Here is a 26,309-nt window from a genome sequence, read left to right on the forward strand (position 1 = left end):
CTTCAAAAATCCTTTTTTTCTTTTTCTGTCTGGAAATAGGTTTTCTTACAAAAGATACTATTACAGAAAAAAAAAAAATTAAAACCAGACTTCCTGTAAAAACTGGTTTACCATTTAATGTAATTATATGACGCACTGGACACTTTTTTTCAAATATAGCACCCACTTTAAGACTCATTTCATCTTCTTGTGCTCTATGGCCCGACTAATCCACCACTTACAAATAACTGACAAGAAACTTTGGAAAGCCAAGAATTTCCAGAGATTCAATATTAGGAACAATAAATACTTATTCTAAAATTAAATTAGCAGATGGTTAGTAAACCCTCAGCACCTCTTATTTCAGACCTCCATTTTCATGATTCATTGCCTCCAATTGCTAAATGTCACAGTCACTTTACACAGAACCAGCACTGCACACACTCCTATGTCTCAAGTTTTCTGGTAACCCTTTGGTTACTGCTGAGGCTGTCAATAAAGCAAAATTTAAATCATATATTCACCATGCTGCTTTCCATTTTCATACTTGCCATCAGTCTAGCTGCAGATCTTGCTACCTTGCATTATTATCTTATTTGGAAACATGTTTTCTCCTCATCAAAGAATGCCTTCTGAACACCAAACAACTGCCTAAATTGTACTGCATGATCTACTGCTGGTGAACACCTCCTGCAAGTGCTAGCATTTTTAAAATAAAAGCATGTAAAGGAATTAATATTAGGGATATTGTGTAAATTGTCCCACGCATCTCATCTACTGTACATTTCTGTTGAGATCACTCATGAAAAAAAATCAAAGCTTAAGTTATATCTTCTTTAAGCAATAAATGCAGAACTCAGGCAACCCACTATGATACATCCTGTCCACTGTAAAACAGACAGGAAAATCCAATATTGTATTAGGTCAGTCACAGGAGGGAAAAAGGACAGAACACTCTTGCTAGAGTTCAGTGATGCAAATTGCTCCTGCTAACTGCATTTTGCATTTACCTGCAGGGTAACATTCTGGTGAATTAATTCTAAATGGAAAGCATTTTCTAATATGAGATTTTAGCTGAGGTGAAGGCTTTTCATAGCAACAACTCTGTCATTCAACAAGGTCCTTAGGTTTTCCCGCATGAAGATCTGTCTTCTAAGATTTTTCTGAGTAGCTGCTACTACTCAGCTGCAGTGACTTACCACACAAAGACTGTTCCAGCTGGGCAAGCAAATAGCATGATAAACCTAACTTTAAAGGAAACCAATGTATTACTGATAGGTCTCACAGAGAAGCACATAGGAGTATCATTGAAGCTCCAGTTCAGTGAATAACTGAAACACATGCTCCCCTGGAAAATGTAGAGTTGTCCCCTAGGTTTACAGAGATATTTTGCTGTTTAAGATAAGTCAGTGCCAGATAACTGAGCCTACAAACAGTTCCGTGGTGATTAAGGATAATTTTACAAAAGGCTATTAAATTATTATTAACTGTCTTAATACATGCCTAATCAACTGGCAATTATATGTTACTATAGGATTGCAGAGTGTAAGAGGCTTGAAAACCCCATATAATGTTCCCATACCACTGACTCAAAACATGATATTTTCACCCATTCCTAAGGCTGCACTGGCAAAACTTTTCTTTCCAGCCTACACTTCTCTTTCCAGCATTTTTATGTGGAAGGTGTTGTAGACATGGTCACCCCCCAGATTTATTGCATTGTAAATAGAGCTGAGATTTTCAGTACAAGAGTCCTGCTGGCTAAGGGGATTTCTAAACAAGGAGCACTCGACCAGTGTAAGATACAGAAAACCAAAACTAAGTGGTCTGAGCTGTTACCAAACATTTTTTAACCACAGAAAACTGTCATGAGAAACATGAGTACCTTTGCAATTTCAGATCTGTTCAAATATTTTTTCTGAAGAACTGGAAACATTAAAATTAAGTAAAATAATAATCTTTTAAAGTTCTCCTTTAAAATACACGACATTTTTATTTTCATTGCTTAACAAGACAAAATGAGAATAAAAGTAGGTTATCAAAAGTGGGTGCTGGCATTCTTGCTTATTTATAATTGGCAAACACATAATGTATATGAATAGCCACACATTTCTAGTGAAAGACTATGAACAAACACACATACATATACAGAGATATATAAACATACTATACATACATACATGAGTGAATATACATATGTGCATACAGTATACAGACAAGATACTATACAGGTACAGTAAGTGCAACATACTGTATAAGGCTATACAAACACCAAAAGATTCTGGTGAAATGGTGACAACCATGAGAACAAAGCTTGGATGGTTTGTGACTTAACACAGAAAGTGGGGAAAACCTTGCTTTTCTGAGTCATGTTTTATGCATCAGGCACACACAGTTGGAAGAGAAACATGGTACAACACGTTCAGTTCATATACAAAAAATGTAGGACAAGTGGAAGTGCATGGCAGTACCTGAAATGTGTATGAGCAGACAAATAAGGTTGTCCTACCTAGAATACAGAATGTTTGGTTCATTTACAGACAATGCCTATATATAAAACCATGCTTTCATGAATTCATGCCATTTTTATGCCTATTTTTTCCTTTAAGAATATTAAAAAATTCTTGCCCTGAGTTAAACATAAATACAGACAGAGAAGGGAGGGAAAAAAGGAAATTGCATGCTTCTGGGGTTTTTTAGAATATTTTTTTAACCAAGGCACAATGTCTTCAATAGCGGTTACAAGACCATTTCAAATAAACTTAGCAACTGCTATTGTTCTGGAACTGCATCCTTCTTAATGTGACTAAACTAATTGTTTGCACACAAAAGCCTCAGAACAAGTTTTGAAGTGAATTTACAAGTTTTAGGAGAGAATAAGTAAATTTATGAGAAACGCCTCAAAGAGAGATTCTATGAAGAGGAAGGAATGCTACCAAATGAAGTTTCTTTACAGGCAACTTACCGATGCTTGGACTGAAATTATTTCACACAGATTACAGTATATATTTGTTTAGGATTACCATAAATTGTAACCTATTTTTAGGAGAACCATATACAATGCTTTAAGAGCAGCTAAAAACAAGACAAAGAGCTTCCAAGTCATTTTTAGTTTCTTGTCATAGGCAGGAGAGGACAGTGACATCACTGATTCAGTGTTTTATAACTCCAAGAGCTATAGATTAGGAACACTTGCTCAACAACATTGTAAGACTTTCAAGGTGTCTGTGTCCCCATCTCTGTAACCTGCCTAAGTCTTTTCCTGGAAATATCAGTTATTAGTTCCCGTGTATGTCATATTACACTCTCCATACCTCTGTGCAAATCTGAGTCTCAAAAGAGCAGTAGGGGTATGAAGGGCATTCTTGGATGCTGGCCCCAAGTCTGCACCCTCAGGCTCCAGAGGCACACGCTTCCCAGAAACTTCCAGAGGCTGTGGAAAGTCTCACCCTCCAGGGAACAAACACCTCCAGTGTGCTGCATCTGCTGTCCCCTCACATTTCTCTGCTGAGCTAAGGCTGTTTTTCAAAGCACTGAAACACTACCCCAAGTCTATCAAGAACAGGCACAGCGTAACAACTGCTTGAGAGCACAGACCAGGCAGATGAGATTTTTCTCACATCTGCTCTATGCCTTGAAAGAAATTTTAATCTGAGAAGCAACTAGGTAAAGACAATTAAAAAAATGTAGAGCAGGAAGTGAAAAGCCTCATAAATACTGTATTTCAGTCTTTGTCAGAATACTTATACTTGAAATGTTTCAACAACTCTTGTGAGGGAACAAGCCTCTCTCTGTACTCTGCTGACAAGAACGATAAAACCTGTGCAAGAACAAGAAGAGATCAGAGTAAGGGAATGGAACATTCTTCCTCCCACTCTCTTCCATCACAGCTGATACAGGGGCAGCCAAGCCAGCACTCGAGGTTGATGAAAGGTATGAAGCCAGACTCCAGGGCTGTTGCTCAAACACTGGCCACCCTGTTCCCTGACATCCCTCTTCTGTACCATCACTTTTCCTCCAGCTGACCTGCTTTCACCTGTCACTGCTTCCTCCTGACACATCTTTTTAGTGCCCAGACACTGTGAGGCTGAATGGCATGGAGAAGGAGAGCCACCAAAGCTGCATTGAGCCTCAAGACCTCCAGCAATGGCAGTGGGTGCTGGGCCCCATCTCTGCCCGGCAGAGTCCCCGTGGTGCTGCCAGGGCACCCACAATCTTGTGCTCTCTGGTCAGAGTTCTGGCAAAGTCAGAGCCAGCAATGCAGTGAATCTGCTTCTGCTGCACAACCAGCCCAGCTGAGTGCTGAAGAGCAGATGTGGGGACAGCATCAGCAGGGCTGCCAACACAAGACAGCTTTGACACCTTTGCTTCATGTGCCAGCCAGTCAAGCATGCCCTGGAGGTGAGAGATGATGGATGTGGCAATCCCATCCACTTCCAGGTTTGCATTTTCTTGTCTTTCTATTAAATAAGCATTCTCTTTTTTGCTGGTTGTACACATAGCAACAGTTTGCACTGCTCTGGACCCATCTGTGGATTATGTAAAACCAGGTTTGAACCGAAACTCAACCCAATGCATTGCGGAGCATCCCCTAAAGAATTCACATCCTTGCTGCTGCCCTCACCCAAGATGTTTTTACAGCATACGGAGCTGGACTGACGACTGCAGAATTTTGCTTTCGCATGTGCTAGGAACACGGTAAAATAATCCAAGGGCTCCCTCTCGTGGCCATGGGGCTGTACTACACTTTATAAATGCACTAAAACACTCAGCTATCCAAATTCTCACCCATCTTTAGCAGTGCAAACTGTCCAGAAGGCTGTGTGACATTTCGGGACACAGCTCATGCCCTGGCACTTCTTTCCAGGCGGTGACAATCAGTGTGATGTCTCATTCCTGGCTCTTGAGAGCATTCATCCTGAACAAGAAGGCAAAATCCAACCATTCTGGATGTTTCAGATTTTCAAGGAGAGGCCACACACTACACAAATCCAGACATCATCTGAAGATAAAAGCTGCCCATGTCCCATCTGTGAAGGGCTCGTGTCAGGGATTTCTCGCTGCACACAACCACTGGTTCTTCTGTGCCTGTCCACCCTCCCAGATAGGAACCAGGGGAGTTTCTTCCTCCCAGCTATTTGCAAAATCAGCAGCCACAAGTCAGTCTACATTGACTTTCATTTGTTTTTTTCTACACAGACACTAAAGACTGCTCCACTGGAGAAGAAGGACTTCCTCATAACAGGGACATTTAAGAAAAAACATAATTTGTTTATATTGTAAAATTTACTTGGTTTTCTGGTTTTAGACATTCAAATGTATTCCATTGTCTTAGTGGCATAAAAAGCTAATTAAAATAACAGTTGAAGATACAGAAGATTGCACTACAAATAGATTTTTTTTTTTTTTTTTTTTTACTTTCTAATTTGATAGGAATCAAAACTTAAGCAAATCCTGACAGTCACATACTTGCCATTCTACTCTCATGTGCAATTTCCTACTTTCTCATTTATTGCACTGAGCTTACAGATCCTTGGGGCAATGACAGTCCTTGTTCTACACACACTGTTTACCAACATGGGGACCTTATTTATGACTATGACTCTTAGACACCACCACAAATGTTATTGTGGTATATTCTAGTGGCCAACATGAAGCAGGTTTGGGATCCAACAGCCGTCCCAAGCATTAAAGGTGATAGTTAAACATAAGGAATAATTAAGTCCCTTTAAGGGAACAGCTTCACAGGCAAAACCAGAAGCTACCACCCAAAGCAAAAAATAATGTACAGAAAGTCCAGACCAAAACTCATTACAAAGAGAGAGGCACTCTCTGTTCCCAAGCTGTGGACATATATTTTGAATTAAGAAAAGATCAAGTATCAAAAAGGAGCTCCAGGAGCACAGAGACAGAGATCTCAGAGGCAATGCACGGGCTGAAGGGGAACATTTGGCATTTACACACAGGGAGAAGAAAAAAAATGATTGCCACCATCCCATGAATTGTTGCATGTTTTGCTATTCTGCGTCCAAAACACACAATGGACTTTCAAAATATTTGAAAATCAGAGGAATGGAAAAGGACAGAGAAAGCCATAACAGAGTGGCAACTAACTCAGTAGTTACATACTCCTTTTGAATAGGAATTTGGGACTGCATCTCCTTCAAGGTCTTTTGACGAGCAGCCCAGGGTGACGTTTTTATTCCCTTTACCCCAGAGGTCAAGTACGACAGGGGTTGATTCTTTCATTGCAAATTCTTCTGCCCTGCTAGAACCACAAATGCAGAATCCCTGGAGTTTAATGCTGGCTTCAGATTGTGATTCTTCAAGGAGTGCATCCAGCAAAGATCTGAAGTACTGAGCAGTGACACACAGTGATGCTACTTAGCAGAAAGGCATTCTCTCCCTAGCACACTTTGTTGTTGTTACCATTTTCCTCCTACTGCAAGTGGATGAAAGAATATTCCAGCCTACAGAGTTCTCCATCTTACCTACACAGTTCTTTTCTATAGTAATGCAAGTTTAAAAGACTTCTGTGATCAGATAAGGAACATCTTGACTTACAGGTGGTCATTTTTCAGCAGCAGAATTCACTGAATGCAGCAGTCAGGAACCCATCCCTGCTAAGATGTCCAACAACTGCAGCATGTTTACTGACTGCCTTGAGCTGCTGGGGAAAATGGCAACTTTAAGGTGAGAATAAAAGAAGAGCACAGATGCTTTGTTTATGCTCACAGAGTAAAATAAAGCCCATATGCTTTCATATGCATATTTGCCAACTAAAGCATGAAAATGTCAATTCATTGCTGAGGTATTCTGTCTAGATGCCTTCAAAAATAATTATAGCTGTAATAACAACTATTTGCCCTTCTTGCAGTTATTAATTACAGGGTGAACACAATGCTTACAAGGCATACAAAAGACTCTAATATCCTTTGTATGCATAACTAAGGGTAGAGACACTAAGAGGCTAGTGATAGACACTAGGCTTGTGATACTAAGTTGACCCAGCACAGAGCTGTTCATGCACTTCAGCATGAGACAAATACTTATCAGCATTGATGCAGGGTACTAAGTACCTGTCAAAATTCAACTCAATTCTCCTAAATTTTGTGCCCTACAATGAATTTATACTGTACTACAGCTACAGTGTATTGCAGGCACTTGAGATCACAGAGAACTTCTGCACAAGGTCCCTGGAATTGTTTGATGCAACACTTGCAGTTCCAGCCAGCAGGGAAACTAAAAAGACCCCAACACACCAAGATCACTCTTCATAAAATAAATTATCTCCTGGAAAATCTGAATGGGGTCTTCTGCCCAGAGCTGCACAGTGGCTGCTACCTCCCAAAACAGGAATGCAACCCTCCTGCCCAGAACCTCCTGCAGACAGACACAATTGTTCATGGAGAACTGAGTTGCCTCAGGCATCCCATCCTTTCCCCACCTCAGGCCTGTCCTGCCAGGCTGCAGAGGGGCTGGCAGCCTGACAAACCAGCAGCAATGCCCCAGCTGGGCACCCTGCTTTGCCTTCCTGGCTCTGGGAAAAATAGAACTTGACCTACCCTAATCTTTTTGGATTTTCCAAACCGTTCATTTTGAATGGTTGCTAAAGTGCATTTTTGTCCAGGACATCACTGACACAGACACAAAGAATGAAGAGAGTGTTTTCTCATGTTCTTGCTCAACATAAACAAGCATCAAGTCCAGTCTGGGAAGGAGAGCCCTTTCCCCTTTGCTGTACTATGTTCACATATATGACAAAATAAGTGAAAGATCTCTTCAGCTTTTGTCCATCACATGGGCCCTGTGTGTCATGCTCACTGATGAAGTCATATGGGGGAGGAAAAATGCTGTTCCACTTGCTGGGGGCTCAGGCAGACACCAGACAGGTATTGAGCTGAGCCGTGTTATTTTGGAAAAAATGTCCCCAAAAAATTCCAGTGTTGATTCTGAAATATTTTCTAGCTTTTTTTTTTTTTTTTTTTCCTTTAATGCAGGTTGAAAACCCTTAATTCACAGCTGTCCCATGTATCTTCATTCCCTTCTCTGAGTTATTCCTTCTGATCTCAGCATGGTGTCTGGATGTTACTTTGATCATCAATGTAAAGTTTAAATCTTCCCTTGCTTAAACTGGAACCAGATATCACTGCCTGGGCCTCACTAGAAGAAAGCACCAGACCTTAAGAGGCCCACAAACCTTCAGAAATTAGATAGCACACCTTGAGGAGGCAACAGCAAAGGATAGTGCCATCTTCCCACTGAAAGGAAAGTAACCTCACAGGCAGCATGAAAACAGGCTGCACATTTGGAGATAAGGCCCACATTTTTGTGGAAATCTGTCAGATAATAGGTTCTGCTTTGCCAAAGAGATGAAATACCATATTGTAACTATTGGGAATTTTCTTTTCAGATGGTGTATTTCCTTCAGATTGTGGATCTTCATTATAAACAGGGACTACCGTGCTGCTACGCAGCTTAATACATGCGATCTTTCAGAAGCTGCCTACATCTTAATGAAAATAAACTTCAGTTTGTGAAATGAATTCACATTAAAAAACAAACAAACAAGAGATAGTTATACTGGTTCCTTTTTCTTAAATTGAAAACTGCTATATTTTTTGTTTCGAGAAAGCCTGGCAGTGCCCTAAAGATGAATTTATGTACAATAAAAACACAGATGCAAGATGCCTGGCTCTCCAGCAGAGGGACTGCCATAATGCAGATTGCTTGGATTGTTTTTGTCTTTTGTGACAGCCATGCTCAGAGCACATGACAGGGATTACTGAGTCCATCAGAAGCCTGTAATTCTTTGTTGCCCTGAGACTAAGACGTGGGGAATGACAGGATGCAGGGAAACATCCCCCTATTGCAGCGATACCTGGGATTCTTAATCCTCCTTCCTTTACAAAAAAGAAATGATTTTGTTTCCTGTGTGGGTCCCCTGATATGATGGAGCATTTACCACTGCAGGCTGAAATACCTGGCCATGCCTGCTGCAGAAATCTCAGGCACTAGCAGAGAGACTCCTGCAATATGGGTGTTTAGTTGTTTATTGAGACATCCTTGGACCGTGTCTATTCTGCTTTATAAACCTCACAGGGTGGTTAACTTCTACTGCTCTCTGTCTTCTTGGATAGGTACAAACGACTGGTACTTGGTTTTGTTTCCATATAAAGGCCAAACTCACATGGACTTTCATTATTTCTAATTTTAGTCAAACATTTCTTCTCACTAAGGCGTAACATACTGTACTATCTGGCACATTTTTCCATTCCCTGTAAGACCTCCACTAACACCAGAGAACCTTTGCAAGGCATTATGTTCCATGGTATCTAAACCACTTCTACTTGCACTCCTCTCTTTAGGGTATTTATATTAAGCTTTCTACTATATGCCACTGCTGTAGCTCAGATACATTCCATGATTCTAGCATATTGCAGTTCCAAAGTCTCCACTTGACTTTCTCTGCTACGTCCTTGATTTCTTAAACTTTGTCCTTAGACAATCTCTAACTTAAGTTCCAAGATAAACTTACGTTTATCTTTCAGTTTAAATTCAGTCAATTCACAACTTGATCCTGTGTTACTTCCTGCAATGAATTCTTTCAAAATCCCCTCACCCTTTACCAGAACCAAGGCAAGCTCTCATCTGGCTCTCTGTGTTGCTAATTGCTGACTGCTGCTACACTACAGAATTTTACAGTGTTCTCCATCAAAAACCAGACATATCATTCATCTCTGCTTGCAAGGTCTTTCTTTTTACTACTAAGTCATGACTATAATGCTTACCATCAATACACCACACGTGTCCTGTGAATATTAATTGGTTAATCCTCACAATTTCTACACCAATAAACAAACAAGAAAATAAGGCATATGACAATCAAATGTCAATAGTTACGTAGTTGGCCAGTACCTGATTTGAATTATAATTTATATTTCCTTAGATCAGACTTAATTTTAATTACTAAGTAATGCACCATTTACTTAAATTATTCTGTATTGAAAATCATGGTCCTACAGAGCTCATTTGCAAATCTGATTTTTTCCCCAAGTTGAGTGTTTTTTAAAATATCAGTCTGGAATCCAGGAATATTTGAGAAAACTGATTAACAGTAACCTGTCCTTTCCCAGATCTTGTATCCCTGTATGAACATGAGCTGTGCCAATCCCATCAACAAAGAGGTGGATCACAGGCTCTTAATCCTTTGGAAAGTCTGACTGCTGACTATGGAAACCAATATAATTACAATCAGCAGTCACAGCACAAAAAAACAAGTGCCCCCAGTCTGTCATATTCATACTGGGCTAACAACCCAGCCGTTTCCAAACACATTTCACCTGTCACAGATTATTTGCACACTAAGATAGAATAGGCATATAAAGAACACAATCAAAATAACGGTTGTATCTGCCATTCTGCTGGAATTGGCAACAAGTCCATATCTTTAAAACATTAAGCCATCATAATAAATGACAACTTAATTGATGGACAGTTAAGAATTTAGAGTTTGAAAGGAAGACTTACAGGGAGAAAATGTTTTTTCCAGTTTTTGTTGTTTTTCATGAGGCCATGTCTCTACTATACATTATTCAATTAACAAGATCACCCTCCACAGTCACTTGAAAATCCCTCTTATCATCTTTGTTCCTTTCTTCTGTATGAAGTGAGGTGGATTTTTTCTCCACAGTTTCAGTGAACCCTGGCTGCAGCTTCTAAGAGGCTCATTATCTCTTCTATCACATCAGCTTCTGCTTTCAAGGCTTATTGTTTAGTTCTTAATATAAACTGAGAGACTAAAATCCCTTCAAAACACCCAAGGTGCCTTTGCCACTGAGTAACCAGCAAAGCATCATGTCTGCTGTAAGACCCATTTAATCAAAAATCACATACTACAGGAACACTGGGACTCTCAAAACCTTTGGAAGTACAATTACCCTAATTTCTTCCTTAGATGAAGGAACACTTGACATGGTATTTAAATGGGCTGTCATTTTGAATCTCCATTATGGATTTGATTTTCTTATGTAAAAATATGCTTCAGGAATGCTCCCAGCTCTGGTAGGCATTGTGTCGAGCAAGGCTCAGAAGTAATACAACAGCTTTGCAGGGTAACCAATTTCAACCTCTGTGGACCAGGCTACCCAAATACAACCTTCCTAACAAGTAGCTGGCAGGCTGGATAGAGTAGCTCAACCTTCCTCTTCTGGTCTCTGCTGTGGTCGAGACCTTCTGGAAGCAATTCAGCAAGCGACAAACAACTTAAATACGCGATTATGGAAAAGCATCCTCCTCAGGGAGTTTTCCACTCAAATCTCATTGAAATTCAATAGGATTATGGGGACTAATTCCCTGAAAGCCAATTGAAAATTCACCATATAAATAAGGGGTTTTTGTGTGTGTGTGCACACACGCATGTATGTGCACATACAGCCACGTTTCTGTCCCCTTGTGCACGGATACACCCAGACACCTACGTGGTGATGCGTGGGCCCATAAAAGCACAAACCAGCTGAGTGCTCTGAGTGGACAGAAGGCATTCACACTATATTTAAGTGACACCTCTTCTCTCAATTGCTACTCCCTCCAGTTAGTTCTGTCAAACTAATAATATAGGTCTGCACAGCAAAATGATACAGTCTCAGTATTAGCATATAAAATCCAGATAAGTAGAGGTTTCCCATGTCTGTTTCTTTTCCCTTTTCTCACTATTGGAGAAATCTGCCAAAGCCAAATACTTTCATTTCTTTCTCAAGGCTCTATGTGGCTTTTACGGTTTTGATGAGAGGGGTGGAAAAAAAAAAAAAAAAAGTACCTCTGCAAAGAGATGTTACTCCATTTGGTTCTCAATTTCTAACAATATACAATAAATATTACTACAGTGGACTATTTAATATTCCTGTAAGTATTAAATGGCCTAGAGCTGAAGAGAGTCTAGCTGCCTTAACTAAGCAAAATAACTGGCTGTATGAGCAGTTTTCAGGACAATGATCAATCACAGTGTAATACAATCATGCATTAAGCTCAAATCAAATGTGAGACTGGCACAAATATTAAAGTACAACAGGGCAGAAGTCAAGTGTGTACAAGTCATTGACAAACATTGGTGCAAGTGCTTTAGACAAGACATTTAAAAGAAATTTTACATAAAAACACAGATAAATTTATCAAAGTTTGATAAATTTTAAAGACAGCAAGAATGTACAGAAAACATGAAAAATAAACCCCCCCCCATCCAATTAATACAACAGAGTTTTACTACATTTGTATTACAGAATGAGGACAGAAAAGGATACAAGAAATTAAGAGCAAAGAAAAACTCTACTGGCTGAGGACAGTGGAATTTCATTGCCAGTGAAAGATGTGCACACACGGATGCACGCACACGCACAGAAAATAATGACAAAACCCAAAAAAATCATTTACTGGAACAAATGACAGACACAGAGGTGAGAAACATTGGGCATGTTGCAGCATATGAGCTCATTCCCGATCGGCTAACGATGGTACCTGGCTCGGCTGAAGGTCACTGGGTTGCCTGAGCGGGGTGACAGAGGGAGGAGGCACACCTGATGTGGATGCAGACCGACCTAATCTGCAGCTTGATTTAGGCTCTGCAAAGGAAAAAAAGAAAAAAATGCACCCGTGAACATGAGACAGGTTACTGCTGCCATAAACTGAATCATGGGGGACCCAGGATTCCCTTGAAAGAGACTCCAGATTTCATTGCCAAAGTCTTACACGTTGGGCTGAATCACAAACAAGAGTTGAGGTCAGAAGAAGGTGGATCAAGACACTCTGGGCCTTTTTCCTCTCCTCTAGCATCTCTGAAGCTGAACCAGCATACAGATGGGATGCACATAAAGAAATATTTGTTGCCCTGTTGTTGCCTTTTTCTACTCCTCAGTAAATACAGGAATGATTAAAGGAATCGCAGTGGCTTCTGGTTTCATCTCCATCCCAAAGCTGAGGGAGATGGTAGTCCAAAGGTGGACTGTGCTGAGGGAAAGCATGAAATGCCAGAAAATTAAGAAAAAGTGGTGAGGCTAGTGGGATACTTGGGGATTTTGAATAACACCAAAAGCATATGGATATCTGGGATTAATTAGTGAATTGAGACAGAAATTAGTAAACAGGGAGAGAATTCAGAACAGCAACAGTGTCAAATTCTGAAGTGAGTTCTCTAGAGCTGAGGCAATTACAGGAGTGGAGATAGCCTTGAACAAGAGAAAGTTCTATTCCAGTGAACTGCATGGAATTGCAGTTATTTAATTTCCAATTTCCCTTCTGTTGCTATAGATAGATATGTTTCTCAGAATGCTTCCCATTGGCTTCCAGCACAGGCTACTACTGCTAACTATTACCAACATGAAGCTGACCATACAGCTCAGGAGTTCTTGAATGTATTTTTTTTTTTTTTTTTGTGAGCTGTGCTGACACCAGTGTCCCACCCCACATTCATTCTTCTCCTGAAAATGGGCCTGTCTCTGAGAAAATATTTGTCCCTTCAATTCCTGTTTATGACCAAGGAAACATCTCATCTCAACCCCTGACTTTTAGCTCAGATGAATATGTTCATCCTTCTCATGTTTTTTAAGTCTTCCTCCCAACCCTGAACTTTTTCTTTTCTATTTAGTTGATACTGAGACCAAGGACATTTGGACTGAGCAGACACATTTGTACAATAACAGACTCAATTTTAGCATTGATAGTAGTGCTTTAATGTGACTTATAGGTGATTACATCGTGTTCCCTTACAACGGGTTTAAAGAATTCCTCCTATTTAATCTCATAGTTTCAAGAAGAGACAAAAGACCTATGCCTCATGCAATCCTGCTTTAGCAAGTTTGCCTTTGAAGCACAGCTTTTCACATCTATATTTTGCTCATGGCTCTCCAAAATGAATATTCTCATGCCTCATTTACCCTGATGCTTTGTCTGTGTTTGTTTTATACTGGTATCTCTATTTCCTGCACGGATCTCTAATATGATCACCAGCCACTGGTCGGGCCATTATTTGAAAGGAATGAGATGTCCATCAGTAGCACATCCTTAGGGCCACTTGGCACATTTTGGAACCATGAGAACAGCTTGCACATAACACCACCTACCAGCAGCATGCTGAAAGGTGTTCTTCCAATCTCACTGATGCTTTTTCTTTGTCACTCTAGCTGCTTATTTTCCTCTGATGTTTCAGAATTCAATAGAGTATGGAAAAGAGCTATCCACTTAAGCTGGAGCACTTAAACCAATGAGAGCATCTGTATGGGTGAATATTCATCAACTAAATATTAATAGGTTGGTTAAAATCCAGCTGGCTCTGCAGCAAAAATATTTATGCTGCTCAATGAATGCATTATTCAATTCTCTCATTCCTAGTCAGTCTGTAAACATACCAGGAGTCAACAGGCAATAAGCAATCAGAAAGGAGCAGACTGATCTCCCCCATAACCTTGCACTTTGTGCATGAGCTGTTATTTTGCTTTTTTTGGACATGGAAGGTTATTCTGAAGGTTTGATTAGATTTGTTTTTGTTCAGATTTCACTCTGTCTGTGTGCCAGATTTCTGACTGTTTCTTTCAGTAATATAATAATGAATCTCATGTCTGCTCCCTCCTGGAATTTTGCTGGAGTTTCAGAGAGGGCAAGAATTAGGGTTTGGATGTTTTTCTGGTTTTCGCTAATGATAAATAAAGACTGGTTTTGCTGTGACAAGCTGAATCAGACACTCAGCATGTAAAAAACTCCTAGGCACAGCCTGCCATTGCTTCTCAGTTGCTTCCTTTGCTTTGCAAAAGCAGAGAGAAGTGTCATAATTTCCAGTTTGGAAATATGTGGAACAAGAGATCATCACTTCCTTGCCAAAAAGATCCCTTTCATCTGGCATCAAAGAAATAACACCTATCACCATAGCTGAAGTAGCAGTTCCTTTATCTCCCTGTAATATATATTACAGTATTAAGGGAACTATTGCAATTTCCATGGTGATCCTCACCAAAAACATTTCACAGACAGCTCCATCTAGCTTTTTTTTTAAGTTCAGGAAATTGCTTTATGCAGTGGAGGGAAATGTTTTGATTGTTTGTTTTTTAATAGCCATTTCATTGGTCTCAGTGGGAATATTTTTAGACCAAATAAATAATGTATTCTACTGTAATTAGTGCTCTGCATAACATCTTCACACTGCAAACTACTGCAGGGGAAAATATATCCATAAATGGTCTGTTGCATAAATAATGCCCAACTCAGTGTTTTGCATTCTGCAGCACGTTATGTTTCAGCTCTGGGCAGCTTACAACAAAATAATGATGATGTCTTTAAAGAATAACATCTGGTTTGGGCTACCTAAAAAGCAGTAAGAGGTGTTCTTGCACAATTATGTCCACCGTCCAATGACTTTTAGTATCATTACCTCTCTGGTTTCATGTTTTAAATTATAATTTCAGCTTGTCTGCAAGGTCTTCATATTGATAGCAATTCTGCTTCTGGAGTGAAAATGGGCTTGCAGTTTACTGATGAGACTCCTGAAGGAAGACAAGCTTCTGCCAGCAAATCTCAGGGATGATTTCTAGTTTTTAATTCATGTTTATCTCATGTGGACAATATTGAGGCAGCTCAATATTAACATCTGAAATGAGTAGTCTTGAGACTTCATGAGCAGTCCCCTTTGTGGCAGCAAAGCAGAGTACAGAAGTTTTATCAGCCAGCCTCATAACCACACAGGAAAAGCTGTATCTGTCCTCCAAGGAGGATCCACGATACTGCAAGCTACAGCACACTATTTCCATACTAATATAGTTAGAACAGCACCCCATGGCACAACTCTGCCTCACTGTGAGGGTGGATCCAGAGACCCCACTTCAAACATTAGAGCTTCCCTCTATCCATAGTCGGGGCCTTTGGACACTGCTGAAAGCCACTCAGATGCTGCCAAGGGCTGCCAGCCCAGTGCCAGGCTAGGGAACTCACAGGAATATCTCTGAGTGTTGCACTGGACTGGAGCCAGGGGACACAATGCACTTATGTAGCCTTTACAGATTGCTGGTGCAACCAATGAGCTTTAAATTCAGCAGTTCATTTGGGGCAGCTATGGAACTGCATAATATCTTTAGCCTTGCTATGAACAAAACTGTCCATAAGATTTGTTTAGCTGATGAAACTTCTGGTGGTGTTTTGCTTTGCAGAGATTGAAGCAAAGCATCACTCACACTGTGCTGTAGGACACTGCTAACCAAGGGCTTGAACCACCTCCAGGAGCCAGATGCAGTGTAATGCAGGTCATTAGGGGATGGTGGGTCAGCTCTGTCTCAGTCCCCTCTTATGTCACCCACAGCAGCCAGAATGCTGCTGGGAGGGACCACAACACAAACCCACAGACGTAGCCAGCTGCAGGAGGACTCTCAGGTTTAAGCTGGGTGCTGACAATGCCAGCAGGGTTACCCAGGGACATCAGCAAGCAGGCAGCCCCAAAGGACAGCATGAGGGAGAGAAATTTCAGAAGAGATTATGCAACACAGATATAGAGGCTTACCAATCACAAACAAGATTGCCTCAAAACTGAGTATTTAATTATGTATTTAAGCACTCACATAAATGACCTGTTCCAAAAGTGCGAATCCTGTCATCATAACTAAAGAGGTAGAGGCCTGGCTGCTTGTATTTGGGGCAGGGGTTGGATTTTCCTTATTAAAGCAGAGTGCTAGAATGGTACAGGATTTTATGGAAATATTTTTGATCAGTTTTATACTCGTGTGGTACAGTTTTCTATATTCTCCAGAAACACAACATCTCTGCATGATTTTTATAGCTGGATCTTAATGGAAAGAGTTCTTTTATTCATCCAAGGAATCCTTCATTCTGCCTATCCTCATCTTAATTCAAAATAATACTCTGGCTGTCACTTACATTGGAGAAGCTTCTTACCCTGTCACAGTCTCTTCTTTGCACATGAAAAGAGAAATATTGCTTATTTGCTACAGCTGCCAAGAAGCACATGTGACAGGCTGAGAGTAATCACATGCAAAAAAAAGTGAAAAAAAGAAGAAAACATGCATACTGGAAAAATGAATTGCAGCTATTATCATCATCCCAGCCTGGCCAGCTTGGTCTCCTAAACAGTGATGAGTAAGGCAAAATGTACTTGAAACTATGAAACCTTAAAGTGGCACAAACTGCTTTGTTTTCTGTTTTTTTCTTACCAAAAAAGTGTTTAGGACTTCACCTGTGCTATACCAGCACAGAAGCACGTCAAACCGAAGTGTTTCCACAAAGGCAGCATTGAATCTGTGGAACTGAGTGCTACTACATGTCCATAGGTCAAAAGCTCAGCTGTTCTCAAAAGACAGTCAGGTAATGAGAAAACCATGTCTGTCTGGGTGGAACATGTTAGCTAAGATTTGTCCTGCACTGTCATGTCTCAGGCCAATGGCTGTGGCAATGAGAAAAGGAACAGTCATATTCTACTACCAGTGTTTTTTAAAAAAATCTTAAAATTTCTTGCTTTCTCTGATGCTTCTGGCAGGTTGTGCTGTCGATCTTGGGGACCTGGATGAAAAGGACAATTGTGTATTCTTCCAAATAGCTGCAATGCCACTGCTGCAGAGAGCAGTGTGTGCTTCCACACCCTTTGCCTATGGGACCCTGGGGATCATGGCTCATGGTGTGCTGGCTTGATGGGACCTTGTACAGCTCTCAGTAGTACTGTCATTTTATTTAGGTGACAGGCACTGCTAGGGGAGAGCCTGTGTGCAGAGATCACAGACAACCAGCCTAGGCAAGGTCTGGAATTACTGCATCTTGGGTAGGCTGCCCAGTACCATACACCTCCAGCATTAAGTTGCCTTCTCTAGGAGAACCTTGAAGGATTTAGTAGTACTGTGACATTGCCTGGGAGGAGAAAACTTAGGGGTTCAGTCTTTTGTGAGTGAAGCAGCCCTAGCTAAGCATGAACTGGGGTACTTTGTTGCTACTCCCTTCTTGCATCAATGAAAGAATCTGGCACCTTGGGCTTCGCAGGCATTGCTCCATTACCAAAGAGCTTCCACTTAACTATTTGTTCCTCTTGCAAACCCAAAAGACGAGCCAGGGAAGGCTGAGCACTTACTCCCTTCCTGATTATTTACTATGTTTTCAGTTAGAGCACTCAGGGGCTGGCTGAGTGACAACAAGTGATTCAAAACCAGGTCACAACCGGAGTGTCTGAGGTTTAAGAGGCAGCGCAGTGCCTGTCTCTAGCAGCAGGTGGCAATGCAAAATGTTTCATGGTTGCAGTCAGGAAAGCAGCAGCAGCAACATTCCAGAAAATACTCTTCAAAGCCCCTGGAGTGAAGCTAACACAGCCTTCTGTTTCGCAGATCTCGTTCGGCTTTTCACTACAGCTGGACTGACTTTCCTAAATGCCAGTATGCCCCCGAACCACTTGCACTGCTTCCCATCAGAAACAATAGGATGCCAAGAAACAGAAAGTGGCCCTGACAAATTGTGTGGTGGATGAGAGAACAATTAGGCATTAGGGACAGTGAGACCCCACATGCACCTGATAGGCCAGGCACATATGAACAAAATTACCAGAAAGCCCAGGATTCTGTTTGCAAATGACTCGTTACAGATGCAGAGGTGGGGGAAACCCACAAAAAATCAGTCCTCTCACAAAAGGGTTTGCTCAGAGCAGTCCAGTTCCCAGCTAACCTGTGCTCCAGCAGAGCTGCCTGATGAGCACACACGAGAAGTCCTTTCACAGCCTGTTTTACAGCAGAGTAATTCAACCCCATTTTCTTTAAATTATTTCAACACTACCCTAATAAATACCTGTACCAGCATGAACTAGGAGGGAGGCAGCATGCTATGATGTTTCAAGGACATGTCCACACAAAATCTGTAGCCTTTTCTCTCTCATCTATGATGTTGCAAAGAGGGAAACAGCGGTGTTGGAGGAATGACCTGATTTTAGTTGGGCCTGTGGTAAATCTAAATTCTAAATTCCTAGCACAGAATTACTTTATTTCCTTGGCTCCAGAAAGCATATGTATCCATATAGATGTATGAAATGTCTCTTGCATTCTGCTATAGTTCTAATTAAATTGCAAAGAATGAACTGGTAAAGTTCACATACAAGTTTGTTGAGGAGGACTGTGTACAGCATTTTTAATTCAATGCCCCAGCCATAAAGGTAAAACATGTTGCTCAGGCAACAGCTAGAGACACAGGGGGAAAATTATTTATGGCAGAGGAAATATTCATCAAATGAAATGTCATAAAAAACATTGGGAAAGAAAAATCAAAATTAGCTCCCAGATTTTAAACATAAAAATGGAGTCAAAATTCAACCAATAAAATATTTCCATAATTTTTCTTTGACAGTCTTAGCTATGTAAGACAAAGTCACAGCTAGCTGAATCAAGGCATGATTCAACAACTATTACAGTTTTCTTATGCCAAACGAAGATTAAAGCCAACATGTTTTGTCTGCTTTTGGAGATAAACCAACTCTAAATAAAACTGATGTGAGATGACTGGACAGAAGTGCTGTATTTTGCTTAGAAATTATTCTTTAATTTTAATTTCTCTTCTGTTCTGTTCTGCTCTGTACTGTCATCTTACACAACTGAAAAGCTCGGTACACATCTCTGGTCTAATTCTCAGATGTCCCAAAACTTTCATGTGGTATCTTTACCTACATTAGCACAGGTGAGGCTATAACACACTGGGAACAGAACTTTTAACAAAGCTATGAGCTAATCTGGAAAATTCCTACCTATCAGGACGCTCTGTGTAAACACACAAGTAAACAAAAGGCAGTAGCACACAAATGCCCTGTGCCCAAGTAATGAAATTTTCAAAAAAGCCACTTTTTTGGGGGGGTTGGTTTTTTTTTTGACACAGGAAGGACTGATCTGGGTGTCTGTATCAAGAAAAGCTGGACTACACAATTGCTGCAGATGATAGGTTACATCAGCAAAGCCTGTTCAAGTTACATCCTGAGTTTCAGGTTTCACTTCCAGCAATGCAGGGAAAATGAGAGTCCAACTCTCCCAGAGGGAAGTGATGCTCTGGGTGAGGGGTGAGCAGCTCTGACTCCCCCCTGCCACTGACTGCCCAGCACAGCTCCCAGGCAGGAATTATTTCTTGGTTTAGTAGCTCATTCATGGTCTTATGCTTACTGAACACTGACCATTAGGCTTTAGTATGATATATACTGTTTGGAAAGGGGTGATTTTTCACAATCCAAACAATAAGCAATGAAGTTTCTCTTCTATATGACCCATCAAATATCAACAAGTAAAAATGCAATGCTTATGCCAGAGCTACACTCACCTGTTTATAGGTGTCCATTCAACCATCAGTTCCATAGGCCTTTTTTACAAAAAAGGTTCCATTATTTTTCATGGTTTATGGTAATTCATTTTATATATATACATATATAAATTTATATATGTATATATATAAATTTATATGTACATTTATATATACATATATGTACATAAATTTATATGTACATATATAAATTTATATATATACATATATAGATTTATATATGTACATATATAAATTTGATTAAGAAAATGGATAGGTATTACAGACTTCTGAAATCTATATTCACTTCTCTAGAAATTTACATGCAAGCACAAAACAAAGGCTGTTTGTGCCCACTGATAGGGCATAGCAATAAAAAAAGAGCCTTGTTTCTGCAGAGTGTTTTTGCTACTCTGTGCAGTATGTGAATTTATGAACTTCTCTCCAAGGTGCCATCCTGGAGGTGTCTTTGCCATAGTGTCCCTTCTCAGTGTGAAGTGGAATTCCTCACTTCTTTTAAAAGAGATGAATGCCACATTTACATGTTTATATTACCTGCCACCACCACGCCCCAGTCCCATTCCAGTAGGGAGCACAAGCAGGCAGCCTGACACTTATCAGTGCAGCAGTTAACGGGCTGGGCAGATTCTACAAGATATTTGGAAATCTAAGGATCCCAGATGCTTACCTACATCTCTGTATCTTTAGAGATCCTTCAGCTCACAAGGGGACTCAGGAGCTCTGCTCTGCTCTGCCACTTGACCTACCTGAGCTGTTGCTTCCAGCCAGCATGGTTGGACTGACAGAAGATCTCCCCAACCTGCTGGACACCACAGGTGGGCCTGGTGTTCCGTCCCATTCCTGAGCTTTCCCTGGCTCCCTGGAGGAAGCTGTCCCATGGTGGCCTCCCCTCTCTTTGTTTTCCAGCTTCGGTAGTGGTTCAGTGCTGTGACTTCTAATCTTCAGTTCATCCAGTGGTTCTGTAAAATACAAGTGCACATTTCATTGTGGAGTGTCTGCTAACTATTCACATCACATAATGATCGTTTGCTCAATATTCTCTATATGCCAACCATAAATCTTTCCAGGGCAACTTATATCATTATTTTACCATCTTGGCCTAAAACCTATAGATAGAGTTTCAACACACTTTTTGATTAAAATTTTTTAATTATTGAAACCATACACCATGTAGCAAAGGGAGGAAATTTTCTGTTACTACTTTAATATGCCAGAAAAACATTTTTGAAAATTGTATCCCACTGAATTATGCTTTCGTTAACAATGGAAATACTTGAAGTCTTTTCAGCTGCCATTTCATTGGATAGAAGTTCTTCTTCAGAAGCTTTTAAAGGAAAATGTCTCCTAAAGTAATATTGTGCTAGCAACATATCTGTACTCATAAGCTCCAATAAAAAGTAGACAATTCACCAAACTGTCCAGCGTTAGTTAATATTTTGGGTGTGACCATAGCCAAGGCAATAGAATTTCATTTTGTTGGAAAATCCCTGGAGTCAGAAAATTACTTTCTACTTTCAACACCATGAGTCAAGAAGAAATTCAAGAAACAATTGAATGATTTTTCAAGAGAAGCAGTGATGTATGCTTTCTTCATGGCTTGTGGTTCTCTGTTCCTTTCTGCAGACCCTCATTTCTTTCCCACAGGTTGAGCAATGCAGAAGAGAAACAATTAATTCCTGATCTTTTCCATCTGTAACTGGAAAATTCACATAGAAAAAGTAGATACAAGAAGAAGCATTAGACTGGTTTTCATTGTAGCAGCTAATTAATGTGCTAATCAGTTAATCAAAGCTTGCTGAACTATTTGCCTCCTTTCATCAGGAAAAACCCCAAAACCAACAAAACAATCCTCTGAGTTTGGAATTTTATACCTTGCATTTAAGCCTAAAGACATCCTTACATCTCAGTTATTGTAATTCAGGTTTATAAATCAAACCCCTGATTGGCCTTATTTTCTGTATGTGTTTACAGTCTTGGAATTCACATTTCATAGGGATGGCCAATCTTCCTTTGAGCCCTATCTCAATATCTTCTGGGGGTCAAAAGGGACATTGCAAGACCTGGGAGAGCCAAGCAAAGGGAAAATGCCAGAAGCCATTCAGAAGTAGCAGATGCCAACAGCTCCCCAGGGGACAATGCTGAATGGCACTGGCCTGGCATAGATGTAATGGCAAAATTTGTCTCAGCAGTCACTTCCTCTCCCAGTTACTCCCATGACCAGGAACTGAAAATACCCAACAGGAATTACCACTCAAGTGGTACAGTCTTGGGAAAAGTACCACGTTCAAAACACTTCAATTTTTCTGTGACTCAAAAGCCCACACACTGTTTACCCTTCTTACAGCAAAGAGTGGAAGATGTATTAGGTATCTACAGGGCATGGCAGAGACCTCACCTATACACAATGTTAATAAAATCTCAGGTTGTTTGGAGTTGTTTGACATTCCAGTCTGCACAAGAACTTGATGAGCAACAGCACATTCAGCCTGAAGTTTCTTCAATCAAGTGTTATATGAGATGCACATAAACATATCTAACTGGATGTTAAGAATATGATGCCACCACTGTCAAGAGTTTTTCTGAAGTACTCCCAGTAGTAACACTCATGAGAAAACCACAAAATGGCCCCAGTTTAGCAAGTCTCATAAACAGGATTGATTGACATTTTATGTGACAAAGACCTTCAAAAATGAAACCTCTTCTGTGAACTCTTAGGTCACTTACCAACTTTCATGTATGCCAAAAGACACTGCAATGAAAACCCAAAGTGTTTGTTTTTCCTGGTTGGTAACACAGAAGGGTATAAGGTAACCCTGTATCACTATAACATGATATCTGCCTTTTATGGGACCTTGCTAGGAAATGTCTGTAGCACAGCTCTGCCCTTGGCTGTGCAGAGACCTGCTGAGACGAAGGGCCATGCACTGAGATCCAGAGCAAAAATTATAATCAGATCATAACAATTTCAGTTATCAGCAAAAACATCCATACATTTTTTCTGAGCATTGATCTATCGAAAATAATGATTAATTTTTCCACACAACAGATGCATTCCTTCATCACTGCATTTTTTCTTTACAACGGTAACATTCACTTCTTTAAGATACTACTTATCTGGGAAAAGGAAAGATTTGAACAGATTTCAAAATTCTTTGGAAATGTGCACAACCCTCTTTCTCACCAGTACAGGATTCTGGCTAGATTACAGCTCTTCCTTTCCAGCTAAACGAAGAATGAGCCAAAAGACTAGAATATGCTTGAAAAAACACAGAATAAAGCCCTACAAGTGTGCTACTAACTTAATGCATCATTCAATGGATTTCATTTATTGTATCATTGAGCTGCTACTGGAAATGCTGTGATTACCTTACCTGTGAAACCTCTGTGTGTGTCTCACTGACACTACTTGAACACCACCCCTTGAAATTCCACATGCTCATGCAGCCCACTCTTAGCTGCAATAGAGACACTCTGGTTGAGTGCAGACCTAAGGATTTATCCACTTCAGTTTCCTTAACAGAGAAGCACTTGTACTTGTTCCTTGACAAAAAGGATTTGTGCATTCTTAGTTCTATTATCAGCAGAAACAAAGTACAGCAGTCCTCTGCAACCAGCTGGAAACTACAGAAATATAAAAATAAAAATATAAAAATAAAAATTCGGCTTATAGTCTACTTGTTTATAAGGTGTAGAAAATCAGTTTTCAGCTGGCTGTCTAGACTTCATAAATTTGCATTCCATTGTTGTTTCTTGGGGATTTTCAGTGCTCAGTTTATCTGAAAAGTAATATATCCTAAAAATGAAAAGCAGATTGAATCAGTTTATAATGTTGTGCAACCCGTCAAAGACCCTGAGTCATTATTATTTGGTGATTACTATCAGTAACATTGGTACAGTCAGAAAAACACGTCAGTGTTTAATATGTCTTTCAGTAATATTATTTCCTGCTCACTTGTAAACACATAAAAAATAGAAAGCAAAATTGAATGCCTCACCTTTAGCTCAAACAATCTGGGGAGAATTTGAGAGTAATTTCAGCCTCATTAACAACTGTTGGTGGGAATCACACTCAGATTCAATGACTGTGCTCGTTCTTGCTCAAATGAACCAGTACCTCACCTCTAACCTGCCTGGGGCAGCTTCAGAAATACAGAATCCTCCCCTCCCAGGTCACAACACATCACTGGGACCTTTTGGTGACAGACAGACAAAAAACTTGGATGTTTTTATACTTCCAACTACTTCCCTCTGAAGATGGAGCTCCCCAGAGCAAGCTTTCTGGCACAAAATTATTGTCTCTCATAAAAGCATCTCCTCCTTTTCACTGGCAGGAAGCACAACTCAGACGTAGCTGTCAGCTGTGGTTACCCATGGGCTGGTGATCTTATCATCAGCTGGAAATCAAACCAGGGTATGTATCTTAAACAGGGCACCCCTTTATGAAAACTCCAGCAGGATTTAAATGGCCAATTTATCCACCTTGAACCCATCCTGAAAACAAGAATTACAGGTAGCAGTTACTTATGCACCACACAGATGGCATCTAAGTTACCTCATGCTGTTAAAAACCTTAACTCAAAGTTAGGAGATATGGAAACTCAGTTTATTCTGGGAATTCACTGAATCATATGATGGCCACAGGCAAATCTTTTCACAGTCAAGTGCTGTATTTTGAAAGCTGAAATTATTATGGAAAGCCTCTTCATTGCTCAATAACGCGTAAGCCAAAGTATTAAAAAAAATGTAAATTTCAAAAAGTAATTTATTCCTTTAAATATTTATGGATACAGTTGGTTGAACTGCCATAAAGGAATTCAAATGTTTCAAGCACCTTCAGGTGTCATTGTATTTCAATATTCAAAGATATGCATTTTTCTTGTTTATTTCACCTGAATCTCAGGCTTTTCCATTTTGAGAATAAGATGGTGTCTAAAATCTGTGACAAAGGACATATTTTACAAATAATTGACATGTACAATTTCCCCCTCTAGGAAAGGCCCCCTAATAGCTGCACACAAGGCAGGACTGGCACATGAGCTGCAGTACTGGCAGATGCTAAAGAAAGAGAGAAAAAAAATGAGTTATTCAGTGGTAACCTGGACCAAAGAACTGAAAAATACATCTACAGAAAACATCATTCTTGAAAACAATTCTTGAATACAAACTCTGTGGCCATTCTACCAGACTGCTCCTAAGCCTGGTGGCTTCCCAGTGTAAAGCTAAGTGATAATGAGCAAAACCTTTATTAGAGCTTGGGGTTTTTGGGGAAGAAAAGCAATTGTCTTAAGGAACACAAAATGAAGGTTGGTGTCTGCCATCCCTCTCAGCTCTAAGCTGAAAAGTATAAGCTAGTCATCCACACATTATTCTTTTTTTTTTTTCTGTGTGTTTGTCATAAACCTAAATAAATAACACATCACTCTAGGCAGACCTCACATACAGTGGGAATAAAGGGAACTACACAGAGAGTCTAACATGAAATGTACAAGGGTTGGACTTGATGATCTCTGAGGTCCCTTCCAACCCAGCCAATTCTATGATTTTATGTATTGGTGTGAAGTAAATCACTTTGGATGGGGTTAGGTAGGAAATAGAACTCCTCATCTCCAGTGTTGGTCCTCACCTCATAAAAAACACAAGGCAGGCGTGGACATTGCTGAGACAGCAGGAGTGCAAAGCATTCTCAGAGGCACTCCTGGCCGTCAGGAGGAGTGGAGATATGGAATTACACTTCAGCCAGCACTTGTGTGCCACGATCAGAGCTACCACAGACACGTCCCAGGTTTCAGCTCCTGCACCCATTTAAAGGCATAGCTGCAGTGCTGCCAGCAGCCCTGCTCAGTAAGTTTGTGCCTAACCCAGGGTCCTGCCCAGGGGGAAGGCCAGGAAGAGCTCTAGCAGTGCCCTGTGGCACCCTGCAACATGTGCCCAACCACTGCAAGCTGACCACTTCCACAGGCATCGGATACAGAGGGATAATAAAAGACCTTGGGAGAATCCCACAGTTTCCACTT

General features: G+C 40.4%; 1 protein-coding gene across 2 annotated transcripts in view; it reads right to left on the reverse strand.

Annotated features, from left to right (window-relative positions):
• The window catches only part of NYAP2 (neuronal tyrosine-phosphorylated phosphoinositide-3-kinase adaptor 2), a 121,460-nt gene that overhangs the window by 10,723 nt on the left and 84,428 nt on the right, over positions 1-26,309 (reverse strand). For both annotated transcript variants that reach the window (XM_071751768.1, XM_071751769.1), the window contains 2 exons: positions 21,042-21,254; positions 12,493-12,596 (listed from right to left, as the gene is read on the reverse strand). In XM_071751768.1, the coding sequence (XP_071607869.1) occupies positions 12,493-12,596; positions 21,042-21,254 (317 nt within the window). The remainder of the gene's footprint in view (positions 1-12,492; positions 12,597-21,041; positions 21,255-26,309) is intronic.

The sequence above is a fragment of the Heliangelus exortis genome, chromosome 9 (assembly GCF_036169615.1).
Source record: "Heliangelus exortis chromosome 9, bHelExo1.hap1, whole genome shotgun sequence".
NCBI lineage: Eukaryota > Metazoa > Chordata > Aves > Apodiformes > Trochilidae > Heliangelus > Heliangelus exortis.